General features: G+C 50.6%; 2 protein-coding genes across 3 annotated transcripts in view; one reads left to right on the forward strand and one right to left on the reverse strand.

Moving 5' to 3' along the window:
* Positions 1 to 3,006: 3,006 nt before the first annotated feature.
* Positions 3,007 to 13,941, reverse strand: Hemk1 (HemK methyltransferase family member 1). Its single transcript, XM_005347841.2, has 11 exons — positions 13,878 to 13,941; positions 12,554 to 12,938; positions 12,166 to 12,257; positions 11,759 to 11,852; positions 6,591 to 6,725; positions 6,217 to 6,281; positions 5,895 to 5,944; positions 4,567 to 4,675; positions 3,747 to 3,842; positions 3,500 to 3,613; positions 3,007 to 3,387 (listed from the first exon to the last, which is right to left on the reverse strand). Exons 2-11 carry the CDS (start codon positions 12,782 to 12,784, stop codon positions 3,351 to 3,353), a joined length of 1,023 nt encoding a protein of 340 aa, XP_005347898.1. The 5' UTR covers positions 12,785 to 12,938; positions 13,878 to 13,941; the 3' UTR covers positions 3,007 to 3,350.
* Positions 13,942 to 16,956: 3,015 nt separating this feature from the next.
* Positions 16,957 to 20,252, forward strand: part of C5H3orf18 (chromosome 5 C3orf18 homolog) — an 8,118-nt gene continuing 4,822 nt past the window's right edge. The window contains exons 1-3 of one of the 2 annotated variants that reach the window (XM_026778906.1): positions 16,957 to 17,207; positions 17,731 to 17,854; positions 18,680 to 19,056. In XM_026778906.1, coding sequence (XP_026634707.1) covers positions 18,823 to 19,056 — 234 coding nt within the window. In that variant the 5' untranslated portion in view covers positions 16,957 to 17,207; positions 17,731 to 17,854; positions 18,680 to 18,822. The remainder of the gene's footprint in view (positions 17,208 to 17,730; positions 17,855 to 18,679; positions 19,057 to 20,252) is intronic. The other variant, XM_013346477.2, reaches the window with a different exon arrangement.

The following is a 20,252-nucleotide window of genomic DNA, read 5'->3' on the forward strand; positions in this document are numbered from 1 at the left end:
CACAGGGGCTCCCAGAAAGAGACTGGAAGGTTTCCAAATTCAGGGGCCAGATATATGGGTAAGGGAAGGCACAAAGTCAGGGCAAGTGTGCTAGGATTTAACAGGTATGACCTGGATTGGCACTGATGGGCAAGGGAACTCCAGAAAGATGCATTACTGGGGAGAGGGGAAGTATTTGGAGGAAGGTACCGCCGGCTAGCTGAGGTCCAGGCAGTAAAGAATCTGAAGGTGGATGGGGAAAGATGGGGCCGGGCTGCAGAGACTGAAAGGTTTCCCACTTGGGCCCAGCAGTTCTCAGGCCCTTCAGTGGTGAAACCCTTTACCCTCATAGAAGCTTACTTATGGGGCCCCTGATAGAAGCTTATTTATGGGGCCAGGGAGCGGTATCCTGGGGCTTTTCTCAGAGATGTCTTTCCCCACCTCTTCAGACAGCACTCGGAGACAGAGACCATGCTCAGGTACTGTGGATCCAGTAAAAGTTTAGAACAGAGATTGGGAACAGATGCCCAGGGTCCATGGAAGTGGGCCTGCAGGAAAGGGTGCACTTCTTGTAGCTGGGGACACATTTTAATAAGGCAGCTGAATAGGCCACAAGGAATAAGCCATAGGAAGTTACACAAATCATCCGACTGTGAGGCAAGACCATAGCTTCTCCCCCTGCTCTATCAGGGGACAGACTGCTCTCCCAGGATCTGGCCTCAAGACCTCAGGACCTGTAGAACCTGCAGAGCCTGGGTGGTACCATTTGTATCACATCCTCCTGCACTGTCCCCAAAGGACTCCCTGACTGTGTCAAGCTTCTGGCACTAGCATTAGGAGAAAGAGGGAGGTAGGGCATGTGAGTCTGGCTTTCCCAGAGTGGAGCCACTGGCTGCCATGGCCCTGATGGAGAGAACCAGTGAGGGGAGAAAGAGGCTGCTCCTGATGGCTCCATCTCCAGTGGATGGAGTCGCCAAGAGCCCAGGACTAAAATCCTGTCATCTTTCCTTTGCTGACTGCCATTATCTGCCTGCCTTATATTGGTGCTGAGCTGACCCAGCAGGGTACAGGACCTTCCCTGTCTGCCCTCAAAGCAACAGAAACACCCACAATGTACCAAGAAAATCCCACAACCATCCTTGCGGTAAAGCACTTTGGCCCTGTTTCCCAAGGTTTGGAGGCCAAAGCTAAATAAGGCGCAGTCATCTGCCCAAGGTCACATGCTGGTAAGGGGCAGCCTCTAGAATCCAAACCTGGGTCGATATGGCTCCAGCAAGGCAACTCAATGTCTAGCCCAACTAAGCTAGCAGCTAGTCTGGAGGCCCTGCCTTGCCACTCTACTTGGCTTGGACTTTTATCCCAGTGGAGTCAAGCCCTACATTTTTCTGGGAAGGAAGTTGTCCCAAGGGTGGCTCCTGCTCCAATGACCCCAACTGCCCCTCCACTGTCGTTCTCCACCACTGTACTCTCTTGGGTGCCATACCGGCAGGCTCTCCAGGCCTTACCTCAGAAACAGGACTGAGGCCAGGAGGGAAAACTGTCAGAACACTCAGCACTGAGTATAACCCAAGCTGTGAGATGAGAGGGCAACAGACGGCTGTGAGGTCACGGCAGCCTGATGTCTGAAAAGAGACAGAGCCAAAGGGCAGAGGCAAGAGAGAGAAGGCGATTTTCATACAGGCTTTGGCAAGCAAAGGGCAAACGGCATAGGAGGCTCAGGAGGTGAGGAGCCTTGCTCTGGTTGTACCCTATGTTACCCCAGGTTCTTTCTGGAACAGTCGTGAGGGAAAGCCCAGGCTCTCTACTTCAAGGGAAGCCAGACACAGCTTGAGGGCCACATATCTAGCACTAGACATCGGATAGGTCACCAGGGCCAGATGCTGGGCCTCTGAGACCTGCAGTACAGCCTCTGCCAACACAAATAAACCCTTTAACCACAGCAGCAGGCATCGTTTAAACAGGACATAAGTCTGGAAATACAGACTCCCAGAAAGTGAGGGCCTGACTTCCTTTCTCAGCCTAGCTACCTTGTATCATGGGACTTCAGGCAGGCCTTCTCTTAGCAGTTTGACCCTCCTGCCTGGACTGTGAGCATTTGATGCCAGCATGAATGTTCTACTTTGGTGATCTAGATGCCAGCATGCATGTTCTACCTTGGTGATCTAGAACAGAATAAAACAACGCTACTTCCTGTACTACGCTTGGACTGAGAAGAGTCTGTACCTTGGAGAAAGGCGGTAACTGGGTCCAACTCCAAGACTGGACCTGGTACCCAGCTGTCTTGGCTCTGGTGGTGCTATTGCCTATCAGAGCACACTGTCTCTGGCTGTTGCACCTTAGGTAAGGCCCTTGCAAATGCTGGGGGCAGGAGAGAGTCAGGTAGAATGGAAGTTTAGTCTTCAACACTTGACAAACTACCCAGATGCAATCTTGCATCAACACTCACCACTGAGAAGCTTCCTGTTGCTGTTGACAGTACCTGATCTTTGGGCCTCCTGGTAGCCGTGAATCTGCTCAGAGCTGGAGCAAAGGTCATGATTCAGTGACCACACTTGGTTGGGTGCATCAGCCGGGGAGATATATTGTGGGTTATTTGAACTCCAAATTTGAATTTCCACATTTGGAAAGGAAGTTCAATAAAAGCAAACAAAAGTCCTGTGGGGTTTTTTTCCACCTTACTGTCTCAAACCTTCACTGACATCAGTGTGGGCATGCAACCCCACGATCATGTGTCAAAAAACCCTCAACTCCACCCTCATCCTCAGACATGGCCCCCATGCTCAGTCTGGGCCCAGTCAAGGAAGGGTACATAGGCATACCCGGGCTGGAGGTAGACGATGTTAACCCAAAGAATGAGCTCTTCTGTGCAGCCCCTACAGTGTCCAAGGACAGGATTAAGCCTCTTACCCCTACCCCATCAAGTGCTCTCCTTACACTGGGCCCCACCCCTATCACACAGTCTGCTTGACTTACCCTCAGGCCTAATCCTATGAGGAGGACAAGGGCCCACAGATACTGCTAACAAACGCTGGTTTACCATTTATTGTTCTCTCGGTCCTTAACTGGCCACATTTCCCAACATCTTCTCAGCAGTTTCACCACAGGAACACCAAGTAGCCTGCGACACTGAGGAGAAAGAGCTGGGCCTGAAACCCAGCTCTTGAGTCTCTGTTCTTTGCTGCCCCAGGAAGAACACTCCATCCTTATTTCCAAGTCTCCTAGCAACATCCATCTTGGGAAATCACAGAACCATGGGCCATGCCTGTGGTTCTGGACAGCATTACTGCCTCCCTCTGAGCAGTATTCCATGCAGGGCCAGCCAGGCCCCCAGCAGACTGGAATCCTGGCCAGCTGTTCACAGAGTAGCCACACTATGCTGCAGACTTCCGGACATGCAGGAACCGGGGCCTGGGGAGACAGGATGAGTATCTGGGTACCATCTATGCTCTAAGGAATGCACAAGTGGTGGGGATTGCTAGAGAGCACGGAAGGAGTATGGCGATGGGAGCTGTAGCCTTACCTCCCACAGAAGTCTTTCCGTACAGCCACAAGACTAAGACGCAGGTCGGGCCGGCTCTGAAGCCAGCTGCTGACAAGCTCTGGGTGTCTTGGGTCCACTTCTAAGAAGATGCTTCTACATGGTGGAAAGAGAGGTCAGCTCAGCTAGGTAGGGCCAGGACCTTGCATCATCTGGACTGCAAGAGGCAGGGAACAATGATTGCCAAAACGTGTCAATCACACAGTGGAAGTGGAGGTGGCGTCCATACCCAGAGGCATTCAATAGCTGGGGAGCCAAGGTCAAGATGCAGGTAATGATGTCCATGCCTTCCTCACCACCATCCAGGGCTACCAGGTCTTCATAGCTGAATGGGAAAACAGTGGCAGGTGAGAGACTGGGGTAGGGTAGGTGAAAGGGTTGACAGGCCAGGGGGCATTCACAAAGGGCCTGGGACTTAGACCCTGGGCAGAGAGGTAAGCTGAGGATCCATTAGCAAGTGGTTCCTAAATGGACAGCAGGTTTTACCTTCCTGTTCGCTCTTGCAGACCTCCTCCCCAGAGCATGGCCAGATGGAAGTGGGAGTCCCACTGACAGACAGCCCTTAGGGCATGAGGCTCTCTCAGAACACAGCTGCTCCTGCTCTTGATCTGACTACTTCTATGATGACCCCAGAAAAGAGGAGCCAGCATCCAGCCCGTGTCACCAGTGCTTATGGAGGGACATGTGGTTACACTGGGTTTCCCGTCCTTGTAAATGCAGGATGGCTTTCCCACTTAGTCATCATGGGGCAGCCTCCCTCTCTGGTGTACAATGGCACATTCCTCCATAAGTGCCTTCTATCACAATGCCTGATGTTCTTCCCATGGTGCTGCAAGCACTTTTCAAAGCAGAAACAGAGGCTCAGAGAGGCTAGGGACCTCCAGGAATCAGAAGTGCGAAGGAAAAAACTGTCCCAGTAAGGCTGTGGGGCTAATGTGCACATCTCAACACTGCTGTCCCTCCGGGCCACACTTGTTTTCTCCAGATGGAAGTCCTCCAGCACAGAGGGATCCCAGAAGAGCTTCTCTAACGTTCCACCCACCCTGTACCTGCAGATCTCTGGGGCCAGCTGTTCCATGTCCTTGTGGAAGACGTAGGGGGGGTTACTGACCACCAAGTCTATGGGACCCCAGGGCAAAAGGTGTGTCCAGCACCCTTCTGTGGACAAAGAAATGGATACATAGAATGGAGTGGTCCACTGAGAAAGGGAAGTTGGTAGCTCCATTTGCCATCTTGTCCCTTGGGCAGTCCCTCTTCCCAAGTCATACTGTGGGCCTGTCTCTAGACCTGGCCAAACTTGAAGATTAGTAGCCAGAGTCTCTACTTAGCAGACTGGCCAGAAGTGGACATGTTCTGACAGGCAGCCTTTCACCTAGCATGTCCACATTCTCTCTGCTCCCTGTCAAGGCCTCCTCAGTAAGCAATATTCAACTGCCACCTCCAGAAAACCCTCCCTGATTACACAGGCAGAGGAAGGGCTTCTCGCTCTGCAGCCCCCTGCCTTGTAAACTCTCTGCTTTATAAACAGTATGTTCTGAAAGCATAGGGAGGGCAGGCCGGCCCTCAGCCAACCCCTTATGGCTGTGTCCAGGTCCCACTTGTACCAGATGCTAAACCAGGCAGATCACACTCCCACAAAACTCGGGGACCCTATGGGTAACAGAAGAATCAGAACTGGAGCTGGAAACCCAAGGCTCCTGCAAAGCAGCCCACAAGCCAGGCTCGGCCTGACCACCTCTTCCAGGCCAGGTGGAGACAGAGAGGCTCACAGTATCTTGGTCCTAAAATTTTCTTTCTTAGTTGTTGCTGTTTTGTTTGATGTGTGTGTGTGTGTGTGTGTGTGTGTGTGTGTGATGTTTTACTTTGTATCCCAAGCTAGTCTAGACTTCACTCTGCTCCTTAGACAGGCCTTGAATTCAGAGGAATCCTCTTGCCTCCCCCACTGCTAAGATAACAGGTTCCTGGCTCTGAACTGCTTTCCTTTGAAAATCTCTTTATGGCTTGCCAGTAAACACACCTTAGTTAAACTTATCAGTTATAGGGATCCAAAGATAAAGAAAGGCCCTGTTGCTGGGTGGTGGGGGCTCACACCTTTATTCTCACCACTCAGGAGGCAGAGGCCGACAGACAGCCAGGGCTACACAAAGAAACCCTGTCTCAACCCTGCCCACCCCCCAAAAGACCTTGATGGGTCAGGTCAGCTAAGGAGACAGCAACAGTTCCTTGTCTGTCCTCAGCAAGGGCTAATCTGAGATGGTCCACTGGTCCACAGATATCCTTACTGGGAAACCCTTACCCCATTTCTGCAGTGCCTCACCCACCAGAAATTCCTCTATCCAGGATCCCCACCCCAAAAACATGGGCAGAGGGGATATACCTGAAGTTATATCAAGGGGAACGATCCAGATCCTGTCCTGCAACTGAAGCCTGGAGAGATGGGAAGGTGGTGGTAAGCATAGGATGTGAGCCGTTACCCTTGGCTGCAAGGACCAGGAGGGAAATGAGCCCTTCTCGGACCAGCAATACAGCCACTGCTCATAGTCCATGCATCCACAAAGCCATGGGACCAATGCCAGGCAACCCTCATTGCACCTCTCCCTCAAGAGCAGAAGTGGGTTTGATACTAGAATAAAGGTGAAGTCCAGGCCCCCCAGTCCAACTCCCCAGTGCTGGCCCTCTGGACCTCCTGGTCCATATACCTCTGAGCGTTCTTACGGGTCAGACGAACAGCAGCTTCTCCCTTATCCACAGCAATGACTTGACTCTGCCCCAAGAACAAAGGAAGAGAGGTGGAGTTCTGGGAGATGCCTGTCTGAGAACTCCCCACTAGCTCCTCAAAAGAAACATGGAACAAAATTTTCCTATAGTTAGGCTCCAGACAGACAGACAGGGGTGGAAGGCAGAGGTGATCGCCATGCTGGGCTGGGCACACCTTCCTTTTCTGGCCACTTTCCCTCAATGCTTCTAGAAGAAGGATGTGGGTGAAGGGTCAATGGAAGGGACAGTGAGTGACTATCTCAATCTATCTCAATGTCTGATAAAGGCGGGGCAGAGGAAAGCCAAGGGGGCTTACCTCAGGGAGCTGACTCAGCAGACTGAGGGCAATGGCTCCTGATCCACAGCCCACCTCCAGAATGAGGGGACCACCCTGGGCTCCCACTGCAGGGGGTCTCTGGGCCACTTCCTCTAAAACCCATTCAACCAGTTCCTGGAAGGCAGAGGGTCTGGATTACACTGGGTGCCATCTTGCTCCTGGGGAGCCTTAAAAAGAGGTCCAAGCAGTTGGTTCCTGGTGAAGACAGACAGGTAGGGACTGTCAAGGCCAAAATGATCCTGACATCAGCAAGGACCTGAGTGGATCACTTTGTCCCTGCATGCCTTAGTTTATTCATCTGCAAAACTGCACACTGCCCTCAAGAACACAGTAAAAATTAGAGTCATACACCTGACCCCTTATCTGCCTACGTGCACTTAATCAACCCCAGTTATGCCTGTCCGGACATTTTCCATTTTTATACTCACAGCAATGCTGAGAACCATATTTGATGGCCAATCCCTCTGTTCCTGGTCCTATCTATCCTTCTAGAGACTGTACTAATATGTTGATCATCACCACTGGCTCATAAAGAAACACCCACGGGTCAAGGCCCTACCTAGAGCCTGAACTGTGGCTCGTAGTGGTCAAGAATCAAAGGCTTGGGGTTGAGGATATAGCACAAAGGAAGAGCACTTGCCTAGCATATGTAAAGTTCTGGGTTCCACCCCTATACCATGGGGGGAAAATAAATAAATCAGGGGTGGCTGGTGTACCCTCAGAGTTGTGTTTGGGAATTCCCAGAAGACTCCTAGACCAAATGGACAAGCAGTTACCTTCATGGGACAGGGACACACCTCTGTCCGCGTCTCATACCTGCAGGTGGCTGAGGCACACACAGAACATGGTAAAGGGGCACAGGTGTGGTGGGAGCCTGTCTGGATGGTACCCACTTCTGCAGCAAAAGTATACTTTCAGAAATCATCATCAGGAACGCAAGAGGGTTTAGGGTCCTGCCCACCATCTGATGCCCACTGGGACTGTACAGAGTAATCAGCACACGGTGAGCTAGGAGTGAAGGGTGAAGGATGCTGTTGTCTAGAGCTGAAATGTTTCTACCCAGAGGAGAGTGGGGGACCAAGCATACTGCAGGTTGTCTTCTCAAAGATAACCCCCTTGGGTATGGGCAGAAGAACCCTTCAAGGCTCAGGAAACTGGGAGGAAAGCAGTAGGTGAAAGCCCTTTGAAGGAAGCCTTCCTTGGCCCCTCTAAAGTGTCTCTGTTATCAGACTTGGAGGTTACAAACTGTGCCCCAAATCAGACCTGGCCACCCATCCTCAATAAGCCAACAAAAAGAGCCAAATTAAAAGTAGAAGGCAGAAAGGAGGGGAGGTTATGGGAGGAGAGGAAACGAGAAGGGAGGGGAGGGGAATGGAGAGGAGGGAAGGGGAGGAGACGGGAGGGGAGGAGAGGTTATGGGAGGGAAGGGGAAAGGAGGGAAGAGGAAGTGGGGAGAGGAGAGAGAGGGGAAGGGAAGGGAAAGGGAAAGGGAAAGTGAAGAGATTTATTCAATGAGGCCACACTGGGAGGAGGGACAAAGAAATCCAGCAAACCCTTCAAGTCCATCTCAGATTCCTGAAGTGAGATCAAAATTTAAACAGCGAGCTGGGCGATGGTGGCGCACGCCTTTAATCCCAGCACTCGGGAGGCAGAGGCAGGCAGATCTCTGTGAGTTCGAGCCCAGCCTGGTCTACAGAGCCACAGAGAAACCCTGTCTCGAAAAAAAAAAAAAATTTAAACAGCGGGCCAAGGATATGCAAGTCTAGGCATCCGGTCAAGGTGTGGTCCTGCCCACCACCAAGTCATCATTGCCTAGGCTTCAGTCTGACAAGTTGTTAGGACTGTGAGATCCCTTTGTGGGAGACAAGCTCCCTGCTGACTAGTGCATGAGATTTCTCAGGAAATCCCTACTTCTTTGGGGTCTGATGGGTTGAGGGACACAGTTACCTATAGAACATCTTCATTCTGCAGACCGGTTGACTAGTGCATGAGATTTCTCAGGAAATCCCTACTTCTTTGGGGTCTGATAGATTGAGGGACACAGTTACCTATAGAACATCTTCATTCTGCAGACCAGTTGCATATCTACAACCCAAAGATCTTCAGCCTGACTTGAAGATCTAGGACAGGGGTTGCCTCTCTTGTGATATTAAATTATGAGAAGACCAGGCCCAGTGGAGCAAACAGCATCAGATCATCCAAACCCCCTTTCCTTTTAAGTTTGTTCTGCTGAGTTTCAAAAGCATTTTGTCCTTCCTAGGGCCCCAATCTCAGTGGCAATGCTCATTCATACCAAAGGTGACAAGTCCAGAGCAGACAGAGAGGAGAGCTGGACCAGCCTGCCCTGATCCAAGCCCATTGTGCACTACTGTCTATAGATGAGGAGGCTTGAATCAGTCCTGTGCCAGGGATGGATGGAGAGCACTGGGTGTGTGCACCAAACTGGGCGTATGGCCGGCGAACAGCTCACAATCTAAGACTGTGACTGAGAGGCTGTGGTAAAGGCTGAAAGGCCAGCAAAATGACAGTCTATGTTAGGGGTGTGAGTTTCTCTGGGTTTCCTGGCCACAAACAGCCCACTCTGGCTGGAGGATGACCCCTCAGCCAGCCCACACTGGCTAGCCACCTCACAGAGGCATCCCTGACCTCAGATACACACACCATCCATGCAAATGGCCACTTGGGGCAGGGCTGAGAGACTGAGCCCTCACTGACACCAGTGGCCTCTTACCTTCCTTTCTACCACAGACCATGGAAAGCTCATCTTGATCAGACCATCTGGGGACTATCTATGTTGAGATTACATTCAGAAAGTCTAGATAATTCTTTCCTAGGCAGTAAAGAACTTCCCTCTACCTGATGCTCTTGGCTCTTTGAGAAGGATCTGAGCCAAGCTGGTCACAGACCCAGATCATCTGTTCCAACTGAATCCAGGAAGAATTCAAAACGTGGGGTGACAGATAAGAGAAACAGGAGTCAGAGGCAGGGAAAGAGCAGTGGGTGGTTTTGCCAAGCCAGTGCTCCCAATGAGACTGCATAAGCTTTATAGAGGCAGCCGAGGGCTCAGAAGGCTTCCCATGAGCACCCTCTAGTAGAATCATCTCCCTGGTGGGTTAACACCAGTCAGGTGTACGGCCTCCCTAAAACAGTGACGGCACTAGGCTCCCCCAGCCAATACAGTCATACCACACAGATGGGGACGGAATGGCTCACACCCCAGACTTCAGTTTCCCACTGTACAGACTGCCATACAGGAGACTCAGTCACCCTCTCACTCCCCCCCCACCCAGGGAAAATAAAACTCATCAGGCCACAAGCCACTTGCAACTTTGCATTTCAGACTTTCACACCCACCAGCAAAAACCGCCCTTTGATGGATAGAGAATACAGACTCCGTGACCCCTCCCCTGCACCCAATCTCTCTACTCTCTGCCACAGGCCACGTCCTCTCGATTTCTTAGTAAAGCACCCCTGCCTGATGTGGCTTCACATTGGGGCGAACCTGGTGAGTTCTCAGAAATGTCTGTACAGTGAGGCAGACCTGGCCCCCCAACCACAGCATCCTCACTCTTCCCCTCCTCAAGCAGCAAAGCTGCCTTCCTGGCCCGGACACCCCGAGAGTGGGTGGGGCACATGGGAGGCAAAAGCTCACATACAACGCCCGGAATCCAAACACACACACCAGTTACCACCATGATAGCTGCCCTTCTATGTCTGAGCCTTGACAGTCTCCACGCATGGCGAGTGATCTCCTGGCTTGAAGTCAGGTATTTGGAGAAAGCTACAGGGCAATCTTCTAAAAGCCTGAAGATGACAGGTCACATCCTGCTTTTGAGTGTCTGTACCCCGTCCCAGGTTATGTCAGTACTAAACAGGAAAGAGTCAGAAGTTCGGGTACAGCCCATGGGTCCCTTCCTTGATAGCTCTTTAACTTCTCAAGGCCTCAGACTTCCTTGCAGTTCTGCTCCAATTTTGGGGAATGAGGTGAAGTTCAGTCTTTCAACCACATGATAACGGGGTATTCCAGGTGATCAGCGGATTTTTTTAATATGCATAGTATTTTGCTGGTATGCATGCCCACGTCCAGTGTGCATGTGGTGCCCACAGGGGCCAGAAGAGGATGTCAGATCCCATGGGATTGTAGTTACAGATGGTTATAAACCACTGTGTAGGCTCTAGGAATTGAACCTGGATCCTCTGGAAGAGCAGCCAGTGCTCCTAACCATTGAGCCATCTCTCCAGAAAGATCAGAAGATTCTTTACCAAGGGAAAGAGATTGAAAGGGTGAAGGAAAGACAGCTCAGAGGCCCTGGCTAGCAAAAGTGGAAGGGGATGGACTTTTCCCAAAAATGTTTATTTGCCAAGAAATCTTTCCAGAAACAATCTTCTCCAGAGTCTAGTGCCCTCTGATTTTGCTCAGCATCCCCTCTGCAGCCCCACATCACACCAGAGTCCACTTCTAGCTCCCACCTCTGCCATCAACAAAATAAGGGAGCATTGTAAGAAGGACAGAGAAACATGGCTCCCAGATCAGGGTGTGTCCCCAAGGGACAGCATGCATAGGCCACACAATCCCCAGCTCTGGCCATCTGAGGGACTGACATAGACAATCACCTGACCAGACAACAGACCTACGCAGGTCACCCAGTCACAGATACCCTGGCCTGGCAGGCCAACACTCTCATCATCTGAGCCGGCAGCAACCGTCTCTAAAATCACACTGCTCATACCGGGCCCCCAGGTGCCCAGGTGCCCAGCTAGAGCCCTCTCTACTTCTCCCTGCTCTCTCAGTTGCTGGAGGCCATTTGTTTCCTATGGGTCGAGTCGGCCATGGGCCTACAGGACAGCTCCTAAGGAATGGCCACCATGAGTGAAGCACTGGGACAACACTTGGAGCATTCTATGTCACTTCCAGTCCTTGGAGCTGGGTGGAGGCTTGGGATGTGAAGAGAGTCAAAGGAAGAAGGCAAGAGGAGTCTTCTACCGTGGCTCAGCCAACCTAGCCAGCAAGAAGGAAGTGTGGAAGGGCACTGCCCCTGTGAATGGCAGTCATGGGGCCCCAGCACCCCCTGGAGGAAGTCTGGGGCAAGACAGGTACCTTCCCATTTTCTCATCTCCATCCTGACTTGTCTCAGTGACATACTCACTTCCGTCTCTGGCCGAGGAATGAACACCGGGGGTTCCATTTTCAGACTGAGTCCCTGAAAGTCCCACTCCCCAAGGATATACTGCACCGGCATCCTGCAGGAGGAGCATTCAGGGAGGTCATCAGTACCAGAACCAGGACTAACAGGACCAGAGCTGAGGTGACAATGACTGTGGCCAAGGCTATCAGGCAGGTTCCCATCTGCAATACCCTAGGACACAGTCAGGCCTACCCTTTTCCCCTTCTTTAAACTTACTATATCAGCCCCTCTCTTGCTACTTCCTCACCCCAACAGATCTCTAGTCCTTAGACATTTTACGCCTCCATGACCATAACTTGGCAGGACTAGGGAAGGATGATTCTCTGTTCCTAACTCAAGAGTTCTCAGATCTGTCCATGGCTGCTTACCTCTGTAATCGATGACTACACAGTTCCTGGATGTACTGCAGTTGTTTAGGGGCCAGTGGCTTGGTCCAAAGTACTGGTCTCAGGCTCTGAAACTGTCCCCGTGGAGAACGTGAGTGGCTGGCTTTCTTGGTTTCTTGTGTGGACAATGGACTCAAGACTCTGGACTCAACACTAGCCACTTAGTCCTCCCTGGGCCTGCAGAGCCTGGAATGCACTCTAACCATTTGTTGGGTGAACGAATATCTGCCTGAAACATCTGCTCAGTAAAATTCCACCAGTCTCTGCTAAGCACCCTGAGGCAAACAAAATAAAATAGCAACTCCCCCCCGATATATGCTCCCCAGAGTTCTCCCTCCTCCCTCTTTTTATCCCCAACACGGCACTTAACTGTTTTGGCTCCAAGAACGTGGGCCACGATGTACTCACTGGACTCCTGGGCCTCTGGGATACCTCTTTGCTCAAAGACCTGTGTCCAGTGGCTGACCACCTCTGTGGCACTCAACTGCCCAGACAGAGATGAACGAGGCTTCCATGAGTTGAGGGCCCAACCTTGGGGGGCTCCCCTCCTTCCCCTGGAACCAGATAGGAGGGTCCAAAGTATTTGCCCCCAAAGTTTCATGTCTTAGAGAAAGGTTTGCAAGTTCCTAAATCTCCCTTGTGATACCAGTCACTGAGGGAGGTGCCGGGGTGACCCCTAGGCTGGACTGGCTGCAGAAGGATCAGTCATGAGCTCTGGTTCTCTGGTGTTTTATTCCTCAGATGCTGTTGTCACCCTAAAGGAGATGAGGAAAGACTCAAAAGCTGCCTGAAAAGAATGTGCTTTTTAGTCTGTCACCTCCTGGACTCTATTCACACCCTCAACCACCTACTTGATTTCTTCTTGTCTTGACCAGTTATTATTATTATTAATTATTATTATTTTTAGTTGAAGTAGGTTGAACTGGTAGAGCTTGGTTCCTGTTAATAGTCAGGGTGTGGGCTTGGGAGTAGGGCTAATGTCAGACCCCAGTGTATGTGAGCTCAGCCAAATCATTGTTTCTGACTTCCAGTTTGAGCATCCATAATGTGGGGGAAGTAACACCAGCTCTGTGGTGACTAGTGCCTTAACCAGTGGATGTCAAGGGCCTGTACAACAGTTCACCACACACCAGAACTCATTAATGGAGGGTAGGAGACTGACATGCTCAGAGCTTTGCTTCACATCCTGTACGCACCATCATTGCTTGGAAGCTGAATTTTTCCCTCCAATTTAACCCATAACCCTAGACATTAGCATGAATTGAAGGCTGAAAATTTGTTACACTCAAGTTAACATAAATAAGTTGAAAACTTAAACTCGGTGGTCCCCTCTACTTCCAAGCAAACTAAGTTCCAAACTAACATCTGCCGAGCACTTGCTAACAACCACAGCCTCAAAGACAGGGCTTCAGAGGAAGGAAGCAACTTGTTCCCACGTACGGAAGGAAGAAAAGCTCCAAGTCTCAAGAACACAACTCTCATCCCAAAAGTCTCAACACAACTTCCATCCCAAATACGCAAGGACATTATCAACGACATTGGTAAGCATGCCCTCTCTCCGAGCCTGTTTGCCCCGACTGTGAGGGGCAGGACCGGCCTGGTCTCAAAATGCACCATTGCGGCCATGCACTCCCATCCCGATCTCTACTGCTAGTGCATACCCGATTGAGGGAATGAACGCTAACCCTACTTACACAAGGGCACCAGGAACCGGCACCAGGGCCGGCCCCCGGATATGCGTCTTCTGCAGTGCACTCCCTCAGCACCTTGCTTCCGCCTCAGTGTTGTTGAGAAAGTGCTCGGGTGCACCACGTTCCCCTAGACTAGAGTTCCTACAGCGGTAAATTCCGCCTTTAAAGACTACAAGAGGGCGGACGGGGAGGCTGAGCTGACCGGCACCCACCCGCAGCCCCACTAAGAGGAAAGTGCAGGGGTGTGTGAGGTGCTTTGTAGGGTCCCAGACCCACTAGTCTTCCTTAAGGTCGCAGGCAGAGCTGTGGCTCCAGCCTGCAGTGATTGCTTCAAGCACACGGTTTTTCCTTTCCAGTAGGGGCGGTGTTTGGGCAGAAACAAACAGCGAGGATGTCACCCATGTGCGCTGGGTTTGAGAACCAGACTAGATGGGGAGGAAGGGTGCTGTTCTAACACCTTGTAAGCTAAGTCTAGCAGCGTGTGGTTGGGTTCCAGTGTTTGAGGGCAGTTTCTGTTTTCGGAAAGGGGCTAGACATATAAAGACCCTCTTGACCTCACATGCACATAAAATATGGACCAGAAAAGCAAATACTGGGAAACTGGATTTGAATCCTGATTTTGTTGGCAACTCGTTGATTAACTTTAAGTGCCCAGACCTTTCTAGGCTTTAGTTGCAACTTTTATAGAATTCATAGCGGTTGCAGGACCTGCATAGGCATGTAGCCACAGCTCCTGGAGAGGCCAAAGCAGGAAGATCATATGTTCAGGGCCAGCCTGGGTAATTTAGTAAAAACCGGTCTCAAAATTTAAAAGGTGGGAGAAAAATCTTGAAAGGATAGCTTAGTGGTAGAGGACTTCAGTTCCAAGTACCTCAGCGGCACCTGCGCTCACCTGTACATACCTACCCACACACACATACACATAATTTTAAAAAATAAAATTTTAAAATTTTGAAAATAAAAAATAGCTCATTGGGGGTAGCTCAGTTGTTGGCGTGCTCACCTAACATGCACAAAATTCTGGGTTTGATGCCCATCAATGGGATATGGTGATATGCACTTATAAACCCCAGCTCTCAAAAGGTGGAGGCACAGAGACCAGAAGCTCATCTTTCAAGGCTAGACTGGACTACAGAAAACCCTGTTTCAAAAAAGTAAAAAATAAAAAATTGGGGGGAAAAAGGGAGGGGGCTGTGTTGTAGAATAGAATATTTATTTAACTAAGATGTGTTACATTTGTTTGTGCTGCAGAATAATTGTTTAACTATGTAAAGATGTGTTGAATTTGGGTTTTTTTTAAGATTTATTTATTTATTACGTATACAATATTCTTAGTATTCTGCATGTATGCCTGCAGGCCAGAAGAGGGCACCAGATCTCATTACAGATGGTTGTGAGCCACCATGTGGTTGATGAGAATTGAACTCAGGACCTTTGGAAGAGCAAGCAGCACTTTTAACCACTGAGCCATCTCTCCAGACCCGAATTTGTTTAATGATGTAAAGATGTGTTGCTTTTGTTTATGCTACAAAATAAAAAATAAAGATGTTTTGCTGTTTTGCCTTGCCTTCCTAAGGCACCTGACTGACCTAATAGAAATCTGAACAGCCAATAGCTAGGCAGTAGAGGAATAGGCAGGGCTGGTGAGCGGAGAGAATAAGTAGGAGAAGGAATCTAGACTCAAGGGAGAAAGAGAAGAGGTGTCCAGGGCCAGCCAACCAAGCAGCCACCTGCCTGACACAGACACAGAGTAGGACATACAGAAGGAAAGAAAGGTTAAAAAAAGGCTTAGGCAAAATGTAGATGAAGAGACACAGGTTAATATAAGTTATAAGAGCTAGTGGGACAAGCCTAAACTAAAGCCAAGATTCATAACTAATTATATGTCTCCAAGACATGATGGGGGAGTTGGTGGTCCTAGAAAGTCTGCTACAGGGTTGGGTACTGGGTGTACTGGTGCACACCTATAAATTCCAGTAAAAGGGTTCTGGGGAGATGGCTCAGTGGTTAAGAGCACTGGCTGTTTTTCCAGAGGACCTGGGTTTAATTCTCAGCACCCACACAGAGGCTAACAGCAGTCTGTAACTCCAGTACCAAAGGATTCAATGCCCTCTTCTGGCTTCCTCAGGCACCACACACACACACACACACACACACACACACACACACACGCTGGAGCTCACATGCACATGGTGCACAGATATACATGGTGACAAAACATTCTTACACATAAAAATCAATTAAAATTCAAAATCCCAGCACCCAGGGAGTGGAGGGTTGGCTTGTTTCAAGGCCAGCCTGGGCTACATAGTGAGTATCAGGCCATTCTGCGACAACACAACAGTATGATACTTTGTCTAGAGGACCATAGTTGGGAGGGGCGTTAAAGGGCTGGGGAATCTAACTCTGGAGTAGAGGGAATTAGTGCCTCGGTCCTGAGATGAATTTTACTCTGGATGGAAGCTGTTATGAGGGGTATAGGCTTGCTTGGGTCAGGGTACATAATTATAGTATAATGTCACTCCATTATAATTCCATTCTGCTCCCAACATCTCCGGACTGAAGACTCGCCATTTATAGCCCTATAGTTGGAGTCATTTAGCAAAAATTTACCAAAAAGCCCTTTCATCAGGGTTCCTATCTAAGCAGGAAGTGGAGGCAAAAGGAAGAGAAGCAGTTTGCTGTTCAAGGACATAAACTCAGTAGAGGATCAAGCTAGAGTTCAATTTAGGCTTCAAAGATCGAGTCTACTGCTCTCATCAAATCTCTGCACCTAAGCATTTTCTGCTTACAAGACTGTCCCAGTGCTCGTGGAGCTGGCCGGGAGCCCGAATTCTGGCCCAGAAAGGATCTGGCCACCTAAGGTCCACTGCCCAACTTCCGGCAGGTCACCAGGGTCAGAGGTAGTCTCCGAGAATCTCTTCTCACTGTCGGATTTCAGCTCCCAGCTCCCGCTGGGGGCGGAGCTATATCCGAACGACAGGCGAGTAGGCCAATGCTAGTCTGGTTTTAGGCCTGTCAACCAATCAGAGCCAGGAGGCGCGGAGGGGGCGGGAGGCAAGGCTCTCCGGCTCCTGGGGATCCCCCCGAGGCTGCTCATCCTAACCCCACCCCCTCCAGGGTCCGGACCCAGCCCACCCCAGCTCAGGCTGTCAGCCGGCGCAGGCTAATACTAGCTGATGCCTGCGTTCAGGGAAGGCGGACCTTGGGTCGGACCTGTCGCCTCCAAAGCCCGGGCCTGGGTGTTCCCCCCCGCCCACGCCTCCCGCCCGCCTGCCGGTCGCTACCACCCTTAGCTTCTCAGACTGAGCTCCTCGTCCCGGAGAGGATTAAGTAAGTGCCTGAGCTCGGCTGCTTCTGAGCAAGAATGGAGGAATCAGGGTCGTGGAGGCGGGCGTGGGGACTGAGGCAGGGAGGACTGAGAGACCTGATGGAGAATGGCATGCAGCTTCTTGGAGGTCGCGGTGCCCACCACTTTCACCCCAATGTTCTTCCTTCACCTTTTGCCAAGAAAATAGTCAGCAGGATGCCTTCTCTCCCTTTGGCTCATAATAAACCGAGACTCGAAGCAAGTTAAGGGTCTGATCCAAGGTCATGGCTGGGATCAGTGGCAGAGCTCAGAAGTGAACCTGAGACTTCTTGTTGAGCCAAGCTGGAGAGGTCAGAAAGGAATAAATAAGTCTACTCCATGCATGACCTTCTGCCAGTTTTGCTCCTCCCTAGGGGACCATGATGGGTATGTGCTCACTTTCACACATAATCTTGCACCTGCAAGAGGAGGTATCCCATGCACGCCTATGAGCCACCCAGAGAAACATGTATGTAGCCATAAGCTAAGGATCCTTTCTTTTTCTAGGTCTGCCCCTCTGCGCCACTGCTAGGACTCCTTCCCACCCTGCTTTACCAAAGACCCACGGGGCTCAGTGATCTCCCACTCTCTGGTTCCAAAATAGGAGAGAAACAGGAGAAGGCGGTTCAAAGTGGGTATTTTCTTACTGCCTTTGCAGATGTAACTCCTTGCCTTACTTCTAGGAATGACAGGGGGTCGGTCCAGTGACCACGCCTGCCAACTGCCCCCCTGTCAGAGGACCTAGCTCAGTCTGTCCTTCCTGCCTCTTGGTGTCTCAGCACCAGCTCCACCTTAGCCCCAACCACAGCCTGGGTCACACAGATCCAGTGACTCCTGTGCCCTCCTCCTCCTGGCTTGTGGGTGGTAGTGATGGAGATTCCTGTGGACAGGCTCAGCTAAGTTCTCTCCCTACTGGGAATGCCCCCCCTGAGGGACTTGTTCATTCTAACTAGCCCTACCACAGCATGGGATTGCTCTTACCATTTCCACTGGGGGGGGGGGGCTAGACACAGAGAAAAGTGGGGACTAGCCTGGGATTATCCTGTGAGCCCAGGATTCAAAATCAGGTCTTTCTGAATCTTAGGCAAGTGTTTCCCTTCAAGCAAGGTAAAGGCTGCAGGTTTTTTCCCAAGCAGGATGAGAGGTGTATGGGGTGTAGGGAGTGAGGAGGTAGGAAGAGGAGAAATAAAGAGTGCAGAGATATTTGTGCAAGGGTGAACTTTTCCTTTCAAGCCTTCTGCATCTTCTCCCATCTTCCATGTATAATCAATATAATCTTGTTTTCATGTCCCTGCATCCATATAGGAACCATAGGCAAAGCCTCTGTCCTAATACTCCCTAAACTTGACTTACTCCATCTTGAAACCTTTACTTCCTCAGTGCCTCCAGATTCTAGAGGGATTTATCTCTGGCCATGCCCCTGTTGTAACTCCTGCTTTTATTCTTGCCTTTCTAGAGCCCAGGAAGGCAGGGGTCTCCTGCTAAAGATTTGGCTGTGCTGGTGGTCATCACATTGGTGGGAGCTACAGCCTTGGACACCCCTCACGTCAGAAGTCAGTGGGCAGGTTGACTAAGCACTGGCAGGCTCCCAGCATCAGCATGAACTCCAGGGTCCCAGCTACTCAGAACTGGTTCAGCAGCCACCCACCCACCACAGAGCCTGACTTGGAACCTGCCACTGAAGGGTCTACCACAGAGACTAACACCCTCAGCCCAGAAACCACAAGCTTCAATGGCACCAGAATCCCTGATATGGCAGGTGGTGCAGCTGGTGTGGGTACCATGCTTCTGTCTTTTGGGATCATCACAGTGATTGGCCTGGCTGTGGCCATGGTGAGAGCTGGGGCGCGAGCTGGAGAAGGCCCAGAGGTGGTCCTTTGGGGGAGGGGAATTAGTGTTTAGACTTACAGACACCCTAATTAGAAGACAATGGTCTATTAATGATAATGCAATTCCCTCCCACCTACTCCCAAGATTTATTTACTGGGGCCCAGATAAGCAATTCTAATTGGAAGAGCCAGAAACAAGCCTGAATAATACATGGTGTTTTGAGCTGGGACATTTAAGATTGAGACTGGGGAGGGGTAAAGACACCTGGTCTTGGTAGGCAGATTTTGAAGCAGATAGGAGTTTCTGTGAGCAACAAGCAGGGCAGTGAAGCAAAGGAGTGTGGGAGTTTCAATAGCAGGAGAGACCAGAAGGTGGTTGAGCTATTTTGTGGGCAATAGAGTCTGGGCGGGATGTTAGCAGTTCTTTTATGTATTCGTTTGGCAATTATTTACTGACTATCTTCCTTTACCCTTGGGACACAACAGAGCCAGAAGCGACAAGAGAGGACCTGACTTGTGTTTCTTATGAAGAATGGGTTAATAGGCAAGGTGTTTTATGTAGGCTAGGTGGTCATAGACAGCTGGGAAGAAACATTCGAGTTCTGACTCCGGGTAGGAGCCTGACCTCATTGTCACAGGAAGGGCCATGGCAGGTAGCCATCAGAACAGAGGTGAGCTAGAAGAACACTGTAAGTATCCTTCAACAGTGACAGACACAAAGAATGTCACTGAAGGGCCACTAGCGATTGTACAAGTTAAGACGAGGGAAAGTGGGGTACACCTAGAGTCCCCTAGAAGGCCTAGTAATAATGACATTCTGCCCATTGTTCTTTACAGGTAATGGGTGGCCAGCCCAGGAACATGTGGATATAACTACAGGGCTGGACAGGGCCACGGGGATGTAGATCAGTTAGTCAAGTGTATAGCATGTATAGCAGGTGCAAAGTCCTAGGTTCAGTCTTCAGCAGTGGGATTAAAACAAATAAACAATGCACACACGCACACATTCACACACACACAACCCACAATCTCACACACACAAAAGGCAAGGCTATTTAGTCCCAGCACTCGGGAGGCAGAGGCAGGCGGATCTCTGTGAATTCGAGGCCAGCCTGGTCTACAAGAGCTAGTTCCAGGACAGGAACCAAAAGCTACGGAGAGCCGGGCGGTGGTGGCGCACGCCTTTAATCCCAGCACTCG

The sequence above is a fragment of the Microtus ochrogaster genome, chromosome 5 (genome assembly GCF_000317375.1).
Source record: "Microtus ochrogaster isolate Prairie Vole_2 chromosome 5, MicOch1.0, whole genome shotgun sequence".
Taxonomy (NCBI): Eukaryota; Metazoa; Chordata; class Mammalia; order Rodentia; family Cricetidae; genus Microtus; species Microtus ochrogaster.

Coding starts and splice junctions, on each gene's coding strand:
- Hemk1 (XM_005347841.2), bottom strand. CDS start 12,784: ATGAAACTTTGGGGGCAAATACTTTGGACCCTCCTATCTGGTTCCAGG. Junction 12,258..12,553: donor ACGTTCTTGGAGCCAAAACA/GTTAAGTGCCGT, acceptor CCACGGGGACAG/TTTCAGAGCCTGAGACCAGT. Junction 3,388..3,499: donor CGGAAAGACTTCTGTGGGAG/GTAAGGCTACAG, acceptor CTGTCTCCCCAG/GCCCCGGTTCCTGCATGTCC.